The sequence below is a fragment of the Lipophrys pholis genome (assembly GCF_963383615.2).
Source record: "Lipophrys pholis genome assembly, chromosome: 13".
NCBI lineage: Eukaryota > Metazoa > Chordata > Actinopteri > Blenniiformes > Blenniidae > Lipophrys > Lipophrys pholis.
This window is the reverse complement of record NC_137632.1, coordinates 3,000,949-3,017,028: the sequence shown is the minus strand read 5'-3', so window position 1 is coordinate 3,017,028 and position 16,080 is coordinate 3,000,949. Positions and strand designations below refer to the sequence as shown.

Here is a 16,080-nt window from a genome sequence, read left to right as displayed (position 1 = left end):
GTCTGAGCACCGTCACCCAGATCACATTGACCCATTAAGAACCTTCCTGCAGGTGGAGAGCCCACAGGAAGGTGGAGAGCCCACGGGAAGGTGGCGCCCGGCGTGGGACATGAACCCTCTACCTTGAGATTGAGAGTCTCATGCTCTACCTACTGAGCTCGCCGGGGGCACGACTCTATCCAGCGATAATGAAATATTTCTCCATTATTTGCAGAAGACTCAAGTCTTCGACAGTGAACGGTGCCGATGAAGTGCAGGACACTGTTATTGTGACTCACTGAAGTACTGCGTTGAGGCGGTTGTCCCCTTTGATTCAGTGGAAAACAACATTGTGCACGCAAACTAACTGTCAAACCTAAATCTATGAAATTCACATCGCAGCATATCAGGTTAGAATCTTGTCAAATAGAACATCTGTAAAGACTTTTTAATGAAACACACACATATACTGTATATATTATATATATATATATACATACATACACACACTTTCACATGCACACTCCCACAAATATACATACACACAAACATTCATGCTACTACAGAGACTGGATTATATCACTGGGATTAAAAGGACACAATCTGAGTTGTCTGCAGTGACTCGCCTTCTGACGACCAGCTGTTTGTTGCTTTCTGGCCTCTCCTTTTCTCTCCTTCTACCCCTGAACTCCAACCAGAGAGTCTCCACCTCTGACCCTGGTTCTGCAGGTTGCTTCCTGTTAATTTAGGATTTTATTTCCACCGTCACCTTTGTGCTCGCTAATGTGGATTTGTTGGGTTTTCCTCTGTAGACGAGCTCTGACGTGGTTAAGTTGCTATACCAATACAACTGGATGTATATAAGCACCATCATGTACATAAACATGGAGATAAACAAGCATGCACACACACACATCAAAAAGTAAGTCTAAACACACATTTACAGAGAAAAGCACTTTAATCAAGGTAAAAAAAAAAAAAACCAGCACAGTAAATATGAACACCAATGAAGTCACTTTCTATAAAACTTAGTTATTGAAAACCAAAAAGTGTCCAGTCATCACTTTGACATTTAATATATTAGCAGAATAAAAAAGACAAAAAAAGAAATAAAGGAGTATATACATTTCCAGGAAATCAACGTTTGGCTCATCATTCATATACATTCTTTGATAATCACAGTATGGACAATAAGATTCATGCGATCTCGCCTGAGACAACCCAAAGGAAAACATAGTCGTGGCACGCGAGTGTCTTCCTCCCACCAGGACACACTGTTGTGAACACATGAATTGCTTTCATACTCCAAGTCCAGATGGACTAAACCAACAGAGCTGGAGACACCAGGAAGCTGCACTCTGAAAGTCATGGTGGTAAAACCTGAGCGACCAGCAGCGAGTGGAGATAAAGAGGCCACCTTCCCTCCAATGTTGCTGCGGCGTCGCCGTTAAGGCCTCAACATATTAAATGTGTTTGCTCGTCCGTGGCGCCATCTCCTCCAGCACACTTCAGTCTGGGCTGAACTCTGACTACTCTCTACTGTGGCAACTTGCTTTATAACTAAGGAGCCGAATCGCCTGAGCATGAAACGCGTTTCTACTCCTCACATCTGTAGAAAAGCTGCGAAGCAGCTCCGAGTCGCACTGAAGCAACATGATATTTCCTTCGCTGGTGAGTAAAGCCACAAAAAAAAAAAAAAACTGTTGTCAGCACGACTTCAAGAAAACAGCAGTGGCTGAAGTGAGAACATTTTTGTAAAGAAATTAAATGTGCTCATAACAGTGTGTTCTAGTAGTGAGAGGCAATAGTATTATAGTGACGTATCATACGAAGGTACGACTACCCAGCACTTCTTTTCTCTGTTTAGTTGTGTGGAAGCACAAAGGGGGGTGACAAGAGCTGAACGTGGAACAATCACAGCCTCCTTGATGGTTTTTGATTTGGTTGTATATCTGCTCATTTCTCCCAGAACCGGACATTTCACTGGACGAATCCACCAAATCAGGCATCGTGTACATTTTCATTGATACAGTTGATATTTTCGACATAAAGATGAACAACTTTATCGTTCTGCTCGACAGATGTGCGTTTGTGAGTCCTAAAGCATAACGTGTACCTTTCTGGTGTGTTAGTGCAGCAGAAGGAAGCAGCCTTCAAGGAGAACAAGCCACGTGCAGATAAAACCCAGCGACGGAGGAAACGGGGCGACGTCGAACGCTCTGGTGTGATAGTGTTACTACGTACGGCTGCTACATGCGTGACGGCTTCAGCCTCGGTCAGCAGGAATGTTTTCAAAGCTACTTGATTCACGAGTTCCCCGATGAGGTGAACCCACACGGGTCAAGGAAAGAATTAGTGCATTGTGGGAATAGGAAGTAGAAAAAAGAAAGTTAGTGAGGACAAATGTTCATTTTAAGTGAGAAAAGTGATTAAATAATTCAATAATTTAGCTTTCTCATTGGTTTTTGCTTATGCTCCATTTAAAACAATGCGTGTGATAATGAGGTTAATACTGGTGCACAACATTTCTTGAGTGTTAAACAACCGCAAAGTGATTAAACCAAAACAAGCCGCTGATCGTCCTCTGACTTCATGACTGTCCAGTCCTTTTAATTTGTTGCATTAGTCTGAATGTTCACCGCAAAGAAATAGTGAAATCTTCCCATCAGAGCCTCTGAGATCCAGTCAAATGAGTTTTTTTAAGATTGAATTTGAACACAAAGCGTTTTATCCAAGCGGACTGAGTGTTTGCATATTTATTCACTGTTTGAGGGAACATGGAGCTCTCAGCGCTGCAGGGGGATCTCAGACTCCCCATGAGGGTTTTGCCTACAAAGCTTTGTGAGTCGTTGATGCTCAGCAGCAACAGGTCAGCGTTTTGTGGAGGAAAGAAGAGGAGGGGTCCCACTCTGAAGAGTATGAAGCTCCAGCTGTTTGACAGTATTTTGCAGGTTTACTTCTGGAAACTGACTCTTTCCCAGTATTTTCTGTCTGTGGCTTCATATTTACACACAAATCAGAAAGTCATTTTAGTTGATCGATGAATAATTGAATATTACTCTTGTTGAAGTGAGGGTTTTTCTTTTTTTTTCGTACACGGGACCAGCTCATGCAGGGTGACTTCATTTGAGGAGGAGCAGTGCTTTGGTGGAATAGGGAGGGTGGAATTACCACGTACCAGCTGGGAAGTTCCCACTTGTAGCTGAGCGAAGGCCATCGTTGGTCCTCATTTCACAGCGTCTGCATTCCAGTTTGGTGAGGAGCAGAATGAAATGATGTGGAAGAGCCGTTAGCAGAAGTCTCAGCCGTCTTCTGATGCTTCGTATTTTGGGATGTTTGAGGAAATTACTGAATAAAATTTCTTGGCGTAAGGCAGAATCCAGAAGGTGAACGGGACGCAGGATCAAACTTTGGTCTGTTGGTCAGAACCCTAACGGGGGAGGAGTTCAGACCAAACTGGCAACATCGTGTCCATCAACAGCTTCATCATCCCAGCTGAGGGTCACAGGCCGGACGCCACTGCAGGTTGGTAGCGTCCATTCACCTGCACAGGAGGAGGAAATACGTCAGCGCAGTCACAGTCTGTCATGACTGTCATAGATTCTATTACCTTCAGTAAGAAGAAATTCGGGGCAAAGTTGCTAATATAAGTCGTCGGCTGGGATTCCCATCAGATTTCCACTGACCACATCACGTCACACAAACACGTTTGATTTAATGGGAAATTCCTGCTGCTGTAGTTTCTCTGTGTGTGATTCATATTGTGACAATATGATTATGAATTATAAAGACATCAGGGACAAATAAAAGATTATCCCGATAGAACGTCTGGAACGGATTTCGATGACGGTGATTACGATGAAACAACCATCATTAAAATAAGTGGATGAAAATATATTTATGTTTGAAAAGAGAAACACAGACCTGCACAAAAAGATCAATCCAAACACTGCAGTAGATGATTTTAATATCTTAGTGCATTTCTTTTTTTAAGAACAGATCTCAAGGCACATTCACCAAGTTTACATTTTTAATTGGATATTTGCAATTTTTGCAAATGAATTGGGATTAATTGTGCTATTCTTTGACATTTAACACTGTGGTTTTAAATTTGCAGTACTTGAAACATATTTTATTGCATTTTAGTGCAAGATGATATCAAAACAATGATATATTTGGAAATATTGTGCAGTATAAAATGATGAAGATATTGCCCTTTTAAAGATAATAGAGAACATATTTTGGTGAACCGAGTAAAATAAAAGGCAGGTGACATTTCCCACAAGTCTCTCAGTTTATTTATGATTATCTGAAATAATAAATGATATATTTCACATTATATTGTAGTCAATATAAAATAGCAACATTAGAAATAAAACAAAAACATCATCTGCAACTTTATCCTATGAAAAAAAGACAAAATCATAAACTTTAGATTGTGTAGTAGATTTACTAAAGAAAATCTTAAATTCACAGAAGCAGACTAAAATAAAATTAATCTGAGATTAGGAAGGAAAAAAAACTTTCCTGAGCAGAGGCAACTGGAGCTCACCTGTTAATCTCTCACGCCGTTTATCACTGTGACTCCTAATAGAAGCAGCTCTGGAACAACATGTGCAGTTTTAAGCATTTTTCCCACGTGAAGGAAAAAATCTCTGATGGTTGTTCTGGTACCAGGAAATACTGCAGTAACCTTGTGTATGAACACGTGAGTTAAAACCTCTCTGCTACTAATTCAAGTTCTCCACACTCCACAAGAAAAACTAATCTTTAACAATAACGACATCATCCGAGGCCTTCACCCCCCACCCCCCCCCCACCCCAAAAAAGTCAGGGATTCTTCCTTCACACACACGAAGGAAGATCTGCTGCAAACAGACGAAAAGTTCAGGCATTTATCTCATCCTGTGTTTGAACCAATGAGATTATTCTGGTCTGTGCAACGTGCCAACTCTCTGAAAAGCAGCCGTCCATCTGGGAATTTTCCTCCAGCTTGTAGCCACAATTAGTTGTTTCCTTCTTGTGCTGTCAGTCAAAAACCGAAGTAAAGGAGGTTTATTTCTGCTACTGTAGCAGAATTCTGTTGTCCAAGACTGACATCTAGTGGTAACAGATGGTATGCACTGCTAGGTTTAATATATAAATATATACAAGGCGCATATGACGCAACTTATGGTCTACCAAATCGAGACGCCTTTCCTGTGTGGTAGATTAATGTGTGCAATTACAGCGACAAACGTTTTGTTCAAACTTCTGGTGACGTTCTCTGTTTGGGATTTGGTTGTTCTGCTATCGTCCCAAACGATCGAAGGGAAAAATTTCAGCTTGCTTCAACAAGGATTTCTTTTCTTTTTTTAACTTGGACCAAACAAAGTTTTAAAAACTACTGCTGGACTGCTGCTGTGACGTAAATCCTGTGATGTAACTTCTAAAGAAACGCTGTATCCTCAAGTAAGGCCCTGTTTACGCAACAACGGTTTCAAGTGAAAACACCAAACTTCAGTTGTACATTGGGAGTCTGTTTACATGACAACGGTGCTCACTACTCACCACTAGCAGCAGCCATCAGACAGAACAATAACATAAGAGGAATACGAACAGTAAATGTAACACATAAAATATGTCTCTATGCAGATGATGTGCTACTTTGCTGCAAAACGCACAGACTTCCCTTCCAGAAACAAAAGGGTTAATAGACAGATTCTCCTCAATCTCAGAATATTCTATAAATTGGAATAAATCAGTCGTCTTGCCTATTAACTCTATATTTCAGCACACACCTAACACCCCACTAAAACCAGGGAACATCAAATACCTCAGCATTAACGTCTCAGCTGATGGAGGCTACAGAGCCTCTAACTGAGCCTCTCTCCCTCCCTCCTGCTCATTCAGTTGCAAACAAACATGGCCGACCCGTAGTGGTACGACCCGCGGTCCATATTCTAGTTTTATCCTCCAGATCAGTAGTTTAATAGTTGAGACTCTCCCTGATATCAGCCGATGCCTCATCAGTCCATACGGATGTCAGGTTCTCTCCATTTTCTTCACCTTTATAGTGTTTTGTTCTCTGCACACGTCTGTGTAGTTTCATAACAAAATCAAGCAACAGCGCCCTCCTGTGGCCCGGCAGACTAACTACATCGTTGTCAGTGTGTCTGCTGCTGCAGTGGAAACGCACTCCTTTTTTCTTTTAACGGATTAGGTGTTGTCACGTGAAACGTTGTGGTGTAAACAGGGCCTAAGATCATTCATGTATCAGGTTTGGTTCACTTGCAGCTCGTTGGTTGAATCTGGATTCAAACTTTAACTGAACTGGATCACAGATGGTCTCCCAGTTTACAAAGAAGCACATTCCAAGTGGACTTGTTTTGTTTGTGACGTGCTCAGCCGGGGTGCAGACGGCTGTGTTCACACTACAAATACACTAAATGATTCACTAACTCACAAGACCTTCTTTTTCAGTTGAGATAAACTTGGTCCGCGCTACATTGGGAGCTGCTTTTTAACCCTCCTCACTTCCGCTCTGGCTTCAGATGGTATCGCTTAACCATCCGCAAAATGAATCGCAGTAACAAAACCATCACAAGCGAGTTTGTTTGACCTGATGAATGTAAACACATCTGATGAAAGGATGAGCTAAACAGCTTTCTGAAGCTGGCCAAAGCTGAAAACACAAGAGAAGCAGATTGTTGTGGAGAATCATGGCGACTAATGCAACAAGAGAAAAAAAGAAGCTGCTTCACACTGACACTTTTAACATCAAAACAAAAGACGGAAACAAAAGCTATGCTGAACAGTTGCTGTGACGTGTGTGAATGCAAACATCATGCGTCTTCAGTCGACTGGTGGAATTCCTACCAACAGCACGTCATCGGCAGCCTGTTTAATCTATAAAAGAGTTAAAACAGCGGCTAAAACTCCAATGTTCTGCACATCAGACTCTTCTGGCGTCTGCCTCTTTCTCTTGAGCCGGTTTAAAACTCTTTGCTTCGCTCGCGGTTCACACTTCAAACCAACTTCCAGCCGTACTGTACATATGCAGGAGTGCAGAAACCTCCTGTTAAAATAGACTTGGTCCACTTGTTGGGAGTTCCCCAGGTCGCATTAGAACATAAAAACTTGTTTCACCTTCACCAAATGTATGGAAGAGGATTAGGGCCACTGTGGAAAAACACACAACAGTTTTTTTTCTCAAATTCTGAGTTTAAAGTCAGAATTGTGAGAATTTTTGTCCAGTGGCCCTAATCCTCTTCCATACAAACGTGAGATGTGTGAACACACCATTAAAGCTTTTTCAGTCTTGGTCAGTCCCACAGTTTTTCTCTAATTTGAACCCAAGCCTGAGAACGAGTATCCGACTGTAAAAGCACATTTGATATTGGTTAAAGCCTCAATGGAGCTGGAACCATCAGAAGTTGCCGTGGGCCATCACAATTCCGCAATCAAAAAGGAATGCAGCAGCTTGCAGGTGTCAGTAGATGTTCAGGCCCAGTTCATTGGCTGGTGAAGGAGGGATTCACTGTACTACACATTACTGAGAGATGGATTCCATAAAAAATACTGAGATTGACCAAAAAAAATACTTTCTTTAAGTGAGCTCAGGCTGAGGAAGCCACGCCAGTAAAGTGCAGCTTCGCAATTCTGAAGCGCTGAACCCATGCATTCAATTCAATGTTTATTCTCTAATTTCTATCTTGCAGCAACTGAATAAGATCAAGTGGATTTGGTTAAGTGATTTGGAAGTTAAGAGAACAGCATGAACTGATAAAGCCACTGAAATAAGAGATGAAATAAAGACCGGCTGACCTGACTCAATTGCTTTGAGACGCATCCTACCTGGACTCATGAGAATGTGTAAATAAATATTTGGTAAAACCTAAAACTTTAAATTCTAACCTCCTCTCTACATGCAAGTTTGCCAAATAATTCCAGGAATCAATTTACCTCAAGCTGCTTTTGCTAATAACACAACTATATCAGAATTGATGTTCATTCAAAAATGCATCATGAAGAGGAAATGAACGTATAGAAAGAGTTACTGCTGTATGAGACGCATTTATCTGTCCATGTCTAGATCTTCTGCTGTTCCAGAACCTTCTGTGAGTTCGTTCCTCAGCTCCTCGGCTCCTCAGCTCCTCAGCTCATGCTGTCGAGCTGTTATCCCACGATTAGCCTCCTTTGGTTTCGTCAGTTTCTCTACTTTTGATTCCTCCAGATTTTATAGTTCTTACTTTATGTTCTTTGTAGCTTTTTCTCTTTGGTGATATTTAGTTTGTGCAGTAACTAAAATATGGTCATAGACAGATGTTTTTTTTTTTTTTTTACACTATCGTAGCAGCATTCTGTTGCCATACAGTGACATCTAGTGGTCCCAGTGGGTATGAAAGGGTGTATTTGAACATACAAGTTGCTTCTTAAAATAAGTGGCAGGCAAACCACTCAAAAACAGTGCGACTGAACTCTGGAAATGACGGAATGTAAAAAGCATTTTCAGGTGATCATACCTGTAATTTGCACGATACATTAAAAAACATTCCTTTAAATGAAAAACTGAAACACTTGCAGCTTATGTGTAACTTCTAGAATCTGTTTAAATAATTGGTAAAGCAACACATTAATGCTTTTGACTTCTCATATATTGAAAGAAACATTCATTTGTTTTTCTTCTGCGTCTTAAAGAAGCAGCTCTTACAAACGATTAATGCAGGTGATGTGTTTTGAAATAAGTGACACTGAATTTCATCACAGTACACATAAAAGGCACTTTGAAGGCGTGTTTGGTACATGCTGTTGTAAATATCAGCTTACACTGCAGGACTGAACGATTCGATGAATCAACTTCTTATGGAAATGACCACCATTTAAATACATTTTTAAGCAATAAATCAATAAATATTTGCATTTTACACTTTTTCACAGATACTATGATTAAATACTGTTTCATGATTATGACTTTAAAAGATTTTGGGGAAAAATGTCATTTTTCAATAGCATTCAGAATACGCCTTTGTTGAAAGTATTGATGTTTATCTCCTATAAAGAGCTCAACGTATTCCCTTGTCACTGCAGGGAATTGAAAGCTACGGAAGCGTATTGCATTCACATGAAAAAAATTTAATTGACTCTGTTTTTCTGAATTAATGACATAATAATCTCAAAATTCTGAGAAAAAAAGTATAAAAAAGAATTCGGCTCTGCTTTACTGAATTTATGAGAGACTGTTTTTTGAAGAAATTTTAAATTGTTTGTTTTTCTGAATTTATGAGATAATGTTTTCTGAAAAAATAACAAATTGGCTCTGTTGTTCTGAATCAATGGGACAGTGGTGTGTTATTCCAAGCAGAAGCTCTGCCGGACTGCCCCAGCTCTCAAGTTTAATCCAGCTTTATTTCTATTTGGTTGGGAGATACTCCTGTCTTTAAGTATTGTTGATGGTATTGTTATTAATTTGTCAACTTTGCACAGTGTTACCTCCACCGGTTTATAACTCCAAACCGTAGTTAGGAGACGCGGTTTATTTCTGAGCTTTATTACCCGTGAAGCAGGCCACATCTGCCCAGTTGTTCCTGGAGAAACGTCACAACCACCAACAGATCCCAGCGGTGTTTACGTCTAAACAGCCGCAGGGCCCTGAGGTGCCTGTTGTTACATGCTGAGCCTGTCACTTTAAGGGTCTGATGCATTGTGGGAAGTGGAGTGTGACTTCTTTTGACTCTGGGTATTGTAGTTCGTTGTTCCCCGGGCGATGCAGCAGATGTGTGCGTGTGCTGCGATCAGTGTTAGGTTCAGTGTCAGAAGAGGAATAAAAACACCAGTGTTCATCAGCGAGGGATGTCTTCCCTGTCTAACTCCATCAAACTCCACAGACTGAAACTTGTTACCAGCAGACGTGAGCCCCGGCTGAGTGAAGCTCAGGAGTGAACCGGGTCTCCTAACTACGGTTTGGAGTTATAAACCGGCGGAGGTAACACTGTGCAAAGTTGACAAACTAATAACAATACCATCAACAACACAGGAGTATCTCCCAACCAAATAGAAATAAAGCTGGATTAAACTAGAGAGCTGGGGCATGCAGGATTCCTACAACGGTCTAGCAGAGCTTGTGGTTGGAATAACACACCACTGTCCCATTGATTCAGAACAACTGAGCCATTTTTTAAAAAATTTTCAGAAAACATTATCTCATAAATTCTGAAAAACAGAGCCAACTTTTAAAAAATAATTTATTTTATCTCAGATTTATGAGATAATTATCTCATAAATTCAGAAAAAACGAGCTATTTAAAAAAAAGAAAGTTTATCTCATAATTGTGAGATAATTATGTCATTGGTTCAGAAAAACGGAGTTGATTTTTTTTTTTAATGTGAATGCAATACGCATTAGTAGAAAGCTGTTCAACGTAAATGTTCATGAATTCTGACATCAGAAAAGACACTGAAGAGATGGTGAGCTGCAGTTTGCCCGCTGTAGGCCGGTCACTCTCTGCATCCAGGAAATCTTCATCATCCAACACAAACAATTGAAGACGAGCGTCTGAGGCCAAACAAGTCAAATACATCAATTCCTTTTATGCATCCCACGCAACTGCAATTTCTGAGCCTCCCAACACAAACCTGCAGTCTTTCATAATCCCTTTGCTTCTGAGAACTTGAGGTTTTTTACAGAAATGGTTAGAATAATGATGGTAAACTAGGAATTATAGTTACTTATTTAATCAAAGCAATAGATACCCTTCAGAAGCATCTCCAGTCAATACTTTATCAGGTTTGTAGGCAAATGGTGATATTTTTAGAAATGCAGACACAAGTACAATTGCAGGCATAAATAATGAACCGGTCACTTGCAGATGGTTTCCACAATCTCTGGTTTGTATCTGAGAGAATATTAAAAGAAGATAAAAGAATATGCCTTTTCATTTTCATTTCTGCTTCTTTTTCTGTGGAGTAAACTCACGGAATGCAGGGAAACACATTCAGATCTGGAAGCTTCTGAAGACTCAGCACACATTTCTTTCAAAACAACAAAGCAGGAAAATGAACAGCAGCTCTGCAATTCAAAACACATTCAATAAAATGAGTCTTTCAGTTTCAGAACTCTCTGTTGTTATTGATGCATCTTCAGGTTATTTTTGTTTAACCCAGATGTATTTTTAGGCTTTTTTGATTGTTCAGCTCATGAGTGAACTGAGCGGCGCTGGACTTAGAGCTGCTTAAAAATCCTGTTTTTGTGTTTGTGTATGCAGTTGAATTTTGTGAAGTGGAATTCTACAAAAGCAGGCGAGGACCTGTTGCATTGTGAAACTAAGAGGGATGAAGTGTCACAGAACATGGCAGGTATACATATTATCCTGTTCTGTCCCAGCCGGTGCTCATATTTGCAGCTACTAACGTCAGAAAAGTGACAGAAACACAAACAATGGTGTTGATAAGACAAACCAAGCAAATCTTCCCACAAGAGTTCAGTTTTTACTGAAAATTCAGCTTTAAATGGAGTTGTAAGTGTAAAGGTGGATGCAAAGTTAATATTGTATTCAAACACAAGTGAAAGCATATTATTGTCTACATTTATTATAATATTCATAATACTATAAAATCCTTATATTATAATATATGTATATGTAAATTATGTCTTGTTTTACCTCATATTTAACATGCAACCTGCACAGAATAGAACTGGACCAGGGATTTTTCTCACTGTGAGGTTGGAGTGCAAACCTCACATGAAATAAACTGCTCAAATTAGGCTGATATTTCTCATCATATTTCATCGTGCAGATGTGCACTAGTAGCAGTGTTTCATTAGACTCTAACAATAAATGCATGAATCTTATTTTGAGGTTTTGAGGAAATATAACACGGTGGGTGAACAGCTCTCGGGAAGTAAAGTTTAGCAGCCCGCAGACATTTGGCCAAGACATGACTTACATTAGCAACTCGTTAACCTGATGTCATGGTTTCATATGAGATGCAGATGATGATTGTGAAGCAGAATTCACTAACAGGGAAGGTGAGCTGGGATCAGACCGTCGTCAGACAGGTTAGTTTTACCATACTGATCATGTGTTGTTGCATTTGACACAGTTTTATGGGGGATTTTGCATTAAAATAACACAATCCATACATCAATCAGCCACAACATTAGAAACATCCCCAAGAACAACAAAAGGTGCTGCACTTTATGTCCTGACAGTTTTTCATCAAAACTTCTGCAGCAGTTTGAGTACATCTGTCGGATCGGACCGGACAAGCTCAGCTGCATTAATCAGCCGTTTTTTCTGCTTTGACCACATCACCTTTGTGAACAAAATGAGAAAGATGCAATGATAAAAGACAATCTGGTGATATTGGTCAAACTGGTCATAATGTTAAGGCTGATCGGTCTGGCAATAAGTAGCTGAGATGCCACCTTTGGTTTTATCTTGTGTAGTCAGATCCTTCAGTTCTGCACATAAACATCCTCTCCCAGATATGATCAAAGTGAGGACAAGACTAATAACTGGGAAACTGAAGTCCATGTAAACACAGACGGATGGTTGAGGAGTGAAATCTTCAGCCTGTCTGAACTCAGCTTACATGGTCTGGTTGTTCCAGAGAAACGCCGCCTGCCAAAATATGAAAATAGCTCCGCCCGGACTGGACGGATATCACAGAAGTATGTCAGCTGTTTGCATGACAGGCTCACTGTAGCTGCACTGGTGATCAAAAGATCCAGAATCCCGGCTTCATGCAGTGTTTGAAATGTCTGGACGAGTGCCAGACGCAGGTTTAACCATCATGTTTCATTAGATTGCACAGTCAGCACGCGTCTAAAGGTCGGGTGCATCAAAACCATGAGAGGATAGCAGGCCAGCAGCAGGCCTGATGCGCTAGGGTTTCACAGAACATCTGCTACATGGACACGTGAGGTGGGAGGGGACGCGTAGCCGCTTACTCGTGAGTCGTACTCCAGGACGAACGGCGGGATGTCGATCTGCTCGGGTTTGATGCAGGTGAAGAGCTGCTGCAGGCTGTCCAGGTACCGGACCTTGTCCTTCAAACCGGACACGCTGAAGGTGGTGAAGAACCACGTGGAGACCTGGAACCAGGGAGGAAACAAGAAGCCAACAAGGCCTCAGTCATGCTGCAACCAGCAGAACGCGGCTTTGTAGTGAAAACAAGAGAAGTAGATGAACTCTTTAATGATTGAACCGGAGAGTCTGGACCAAATAGTGCGGTCCTTCCTATAAACAATAAGGAAACAGACACAATCCAGAACACACTAAGGAGTGTCTCTCTGCCAAAAAGGAACTATTTAGAGGTTTTTCATTAGCATCTGGACCAGGATAGCGTCTGAATACACAGTCAGAAGGAAACGGAGAGAAGATTCTTGCACGACACTCCACATTTGGGCTTTTTGTTCATAGTTGAAATGATTAAACATTTCAGAATCGCTATTACTTACAATGTTCTTCCTGCAGCCAAATTCATTCATGATCGATGCGAGCCGGTGGTATTTAAGTTTGAACATTGTGAGTAATGGCAGGCCATGGGAGGGGAGGCACAATTAGAGGCCAACAGAGGAAAACAGGAATGTGCAAATGTGGAGTGTGATGGGGAAAAAAGTTGGATGACAAATTTTAACTAAATTCTTTAACTAAATTATTAACTGGATGAAATGTGGTAGAAAGCTTTGCAGAAATTTAAAATGCAGATTTTTTTTTTCCTGAGTCGAAATGTGCATGTTCTGCACCAAAAGGTACGTATTTAATTAAGCCGAATGTTAGAAACTGCTGCTCAGACGTTGTAATGTTTTATTATTGTGTGGGTGATTGCACATTTATAACTCTGCACTAATTGTCCACAGTTCTATGCACATGTTTATATTTCTGTTCTCGGCACAGAGTTTTACTTTGTGTAGTTTTATAATAAAGTTTTAGGCAAAATCATAGTTTTAGAATCAGTTTTTACCCTTTATGGAATGAAAGTTAGGCCAAGAAGATTTTGTGTCTGCGTGTATTTATTTAGTGGTTTCTATGTATGTATGTATTTTACTAACTTTTCAGAAAAACTACTTGCCCAAATTGCATAAAATTTTCAGGGATGATTTGTCATCATCCAAGGATCAATCAGTTATTTTGGAATGTTAACGGCTAACCGTTTCTGAATACAATCCAAAAAAACTGTGAAGAAATGTCCCAAACAAAGCGGATGCGAGAGGTACCTCATGGAGGAGATCAAAGGAGACTGTTGCCGTGGAGACGCTCCCTGCTCAGTGTTTCACACAGTGACAGGCCAGTTAGCATGGATATGAGCTAAAAGCTAACATACTTGCGATCCTAACCTGGTTTCAATAACAAATGTGATGTTGGCGAAAGTCAACGCTCTACCGAGTGTAGCTCTAGTTATGCGTTGTTGATTTTAACTATGCACAATGGCAGATTTTGATATTGCACATAGTGAATGTTGTGAGGAAAGGCTTCATAGTGAGCATATAGTCTCCTGTGATGGAAAACACTTCTTTGGATTCAAATGTCCTTTTCAGGGGAAAAACCCCACATTTGCACATTTTGGCCATTCAAGTGCCGAAATTCCTCTGGATCCAAATTATACCTTTATAAAATCAATATGTTTGTGATATTTCCTATGAACTTTGGCACTGTAGTGGTGAAGGACATGATGAATGACTTCCTACTGGTATTTCTTTGCATAGGAATATTCACATCATGTTGTTATTCATGTCAAAGTCCGAATTTAGTTTAGACGTGGATGAAAAAAAGAAGTGATCTCCCGTAGTATAGTAATATTTCCACTGTTACACTAAAAAATGATTCTCTGCTGGTGTTTTACCTTTACATAGAGAATGAGGAGTTATTAAAGATTTATTTTGGGTTTGTCTATTTTGGCTCAAGGTTTAAGAAAATGGGATGAATGATTTGTATGGAGGATATCAATAACTTGTTTTTACTGTGACTCATTCAGCTTGTAGATTCTACATGATTAAATATCACTAGGAGTGTTTCATAAAGGACAAAAAAAAAGCTTTTTTTGTTGGTTTTTCTTACAGCAGAGGGGATAAAATTATTCTTTCCCACAAAGTGATTCTTGCTACCTCACCTGCAAACCGAACAAATAACATCAAATAAATTTATATTAAAGCCCAGTTAAACTCAAGCAGAGCTGTTGCCTCTCATGCAGAGGGAAACCTTTGTGATTCCCTCAAACCTCTGGCAACGAGTCATACATTCTGAAATAATTCAGCATTTCCTCCATTTTTAAGATAAAAAATTTTGATAATTTTTTAAATAACAGATTTGTTGAAGGTAGAAACTTTCACTTCAAATGTGAGATCTAAACGGACGCTCGCACGGACAGACGACCAACTTGAATTGCTTTTGCAGTGTTTTCAAAAAGTTCCACCTTGGGAACTGTTTTCAAAAAGCTGTGGGGTTCAGTGAGAACCGTTATTGTGTAAACGGACACCCAAAACACAACCTCACTTTGCCAATTTCACTTGAATAATACAAAAAGCAGTAAAAAAACACAAAGAATTAAAGAAGAAACCAGACAAGAATGGACAATAACATCCACAAGCATCAGCCATTTGTAACCAGACCGAGTCAAACTTCTCTTACCTTTGAGCGAAATGTTGGATGTACAAAGTAGAAGGCCTTCAAGTTCTTTTTAAACCTGAAACACAAAAAGAAAGAAAGACTTTAGAAAATAGTGTGGTTATGACTCGTTGTTCAAATAAAACGCAAAAAGAAAAGCAGAACTCGTGTATGAATGAGAATTCTGACAAGCATGACGAGAGAAGGGCTAATCATCTGTAAGGGAAGACACATTGTCCGTGAAGTCACCCTCGGCGTGTTTTCCAGAGCTGCAGTTTCGCCGTCCCAACAAAACAGCATCTCACAATCGGCTCCAGCGTGTCCATCAGAGCTGGAAACATTGAGCACATCCATCCTGCTCAGCTCCTCACGCATCGTCGCAGCCTTCATACTGGACACATCTGCAGTGTACAAGAAGCTCTGGAGGGATATTTCCTCCTGAACAACCTAGACATGCACGCAGAGACTTCAACATCTCACAGAGAACAACAACGGATCCTCTTTTAATCAGGCT

At 40.3% G+C, this 16,080-nt stretch overlaps 1 protein-coding gene across 1 annotated transcript in view; it reads right to left on the bottom strand.

Annotated features, from left to right (window-relative positions):
• Window positions 1-921: 921 nt before the first annotated feature.
• Window positions 922-16,080, bottom strand: part of gdap2 (ganglioside induced differentiation associated protein 2) — a 50,449-nt gene continuing 35,290 nt past the window's right edge. The window contains exons 12-14 of the mRNA XM_080478681.1: window positions 15,591-15,645; window positions 12,911-13,054; window positions 922-3,523 (exon numbers count right to left, since the gene is read on the bottom strand). Of these exons, the coding sequence (XP_080334807.1) occupies window positions 3,482-3,523; window positions 12,911-13,054; window positions 15,591-15,645 (241 nt within the window). The 3' untranslated portion in view covers window positions 922-3,481. The remainder of the gene's footprint in view (window positions 3,524-12,910; window positions 13,055-15,590; window positions 15,646-16,080) is intronic.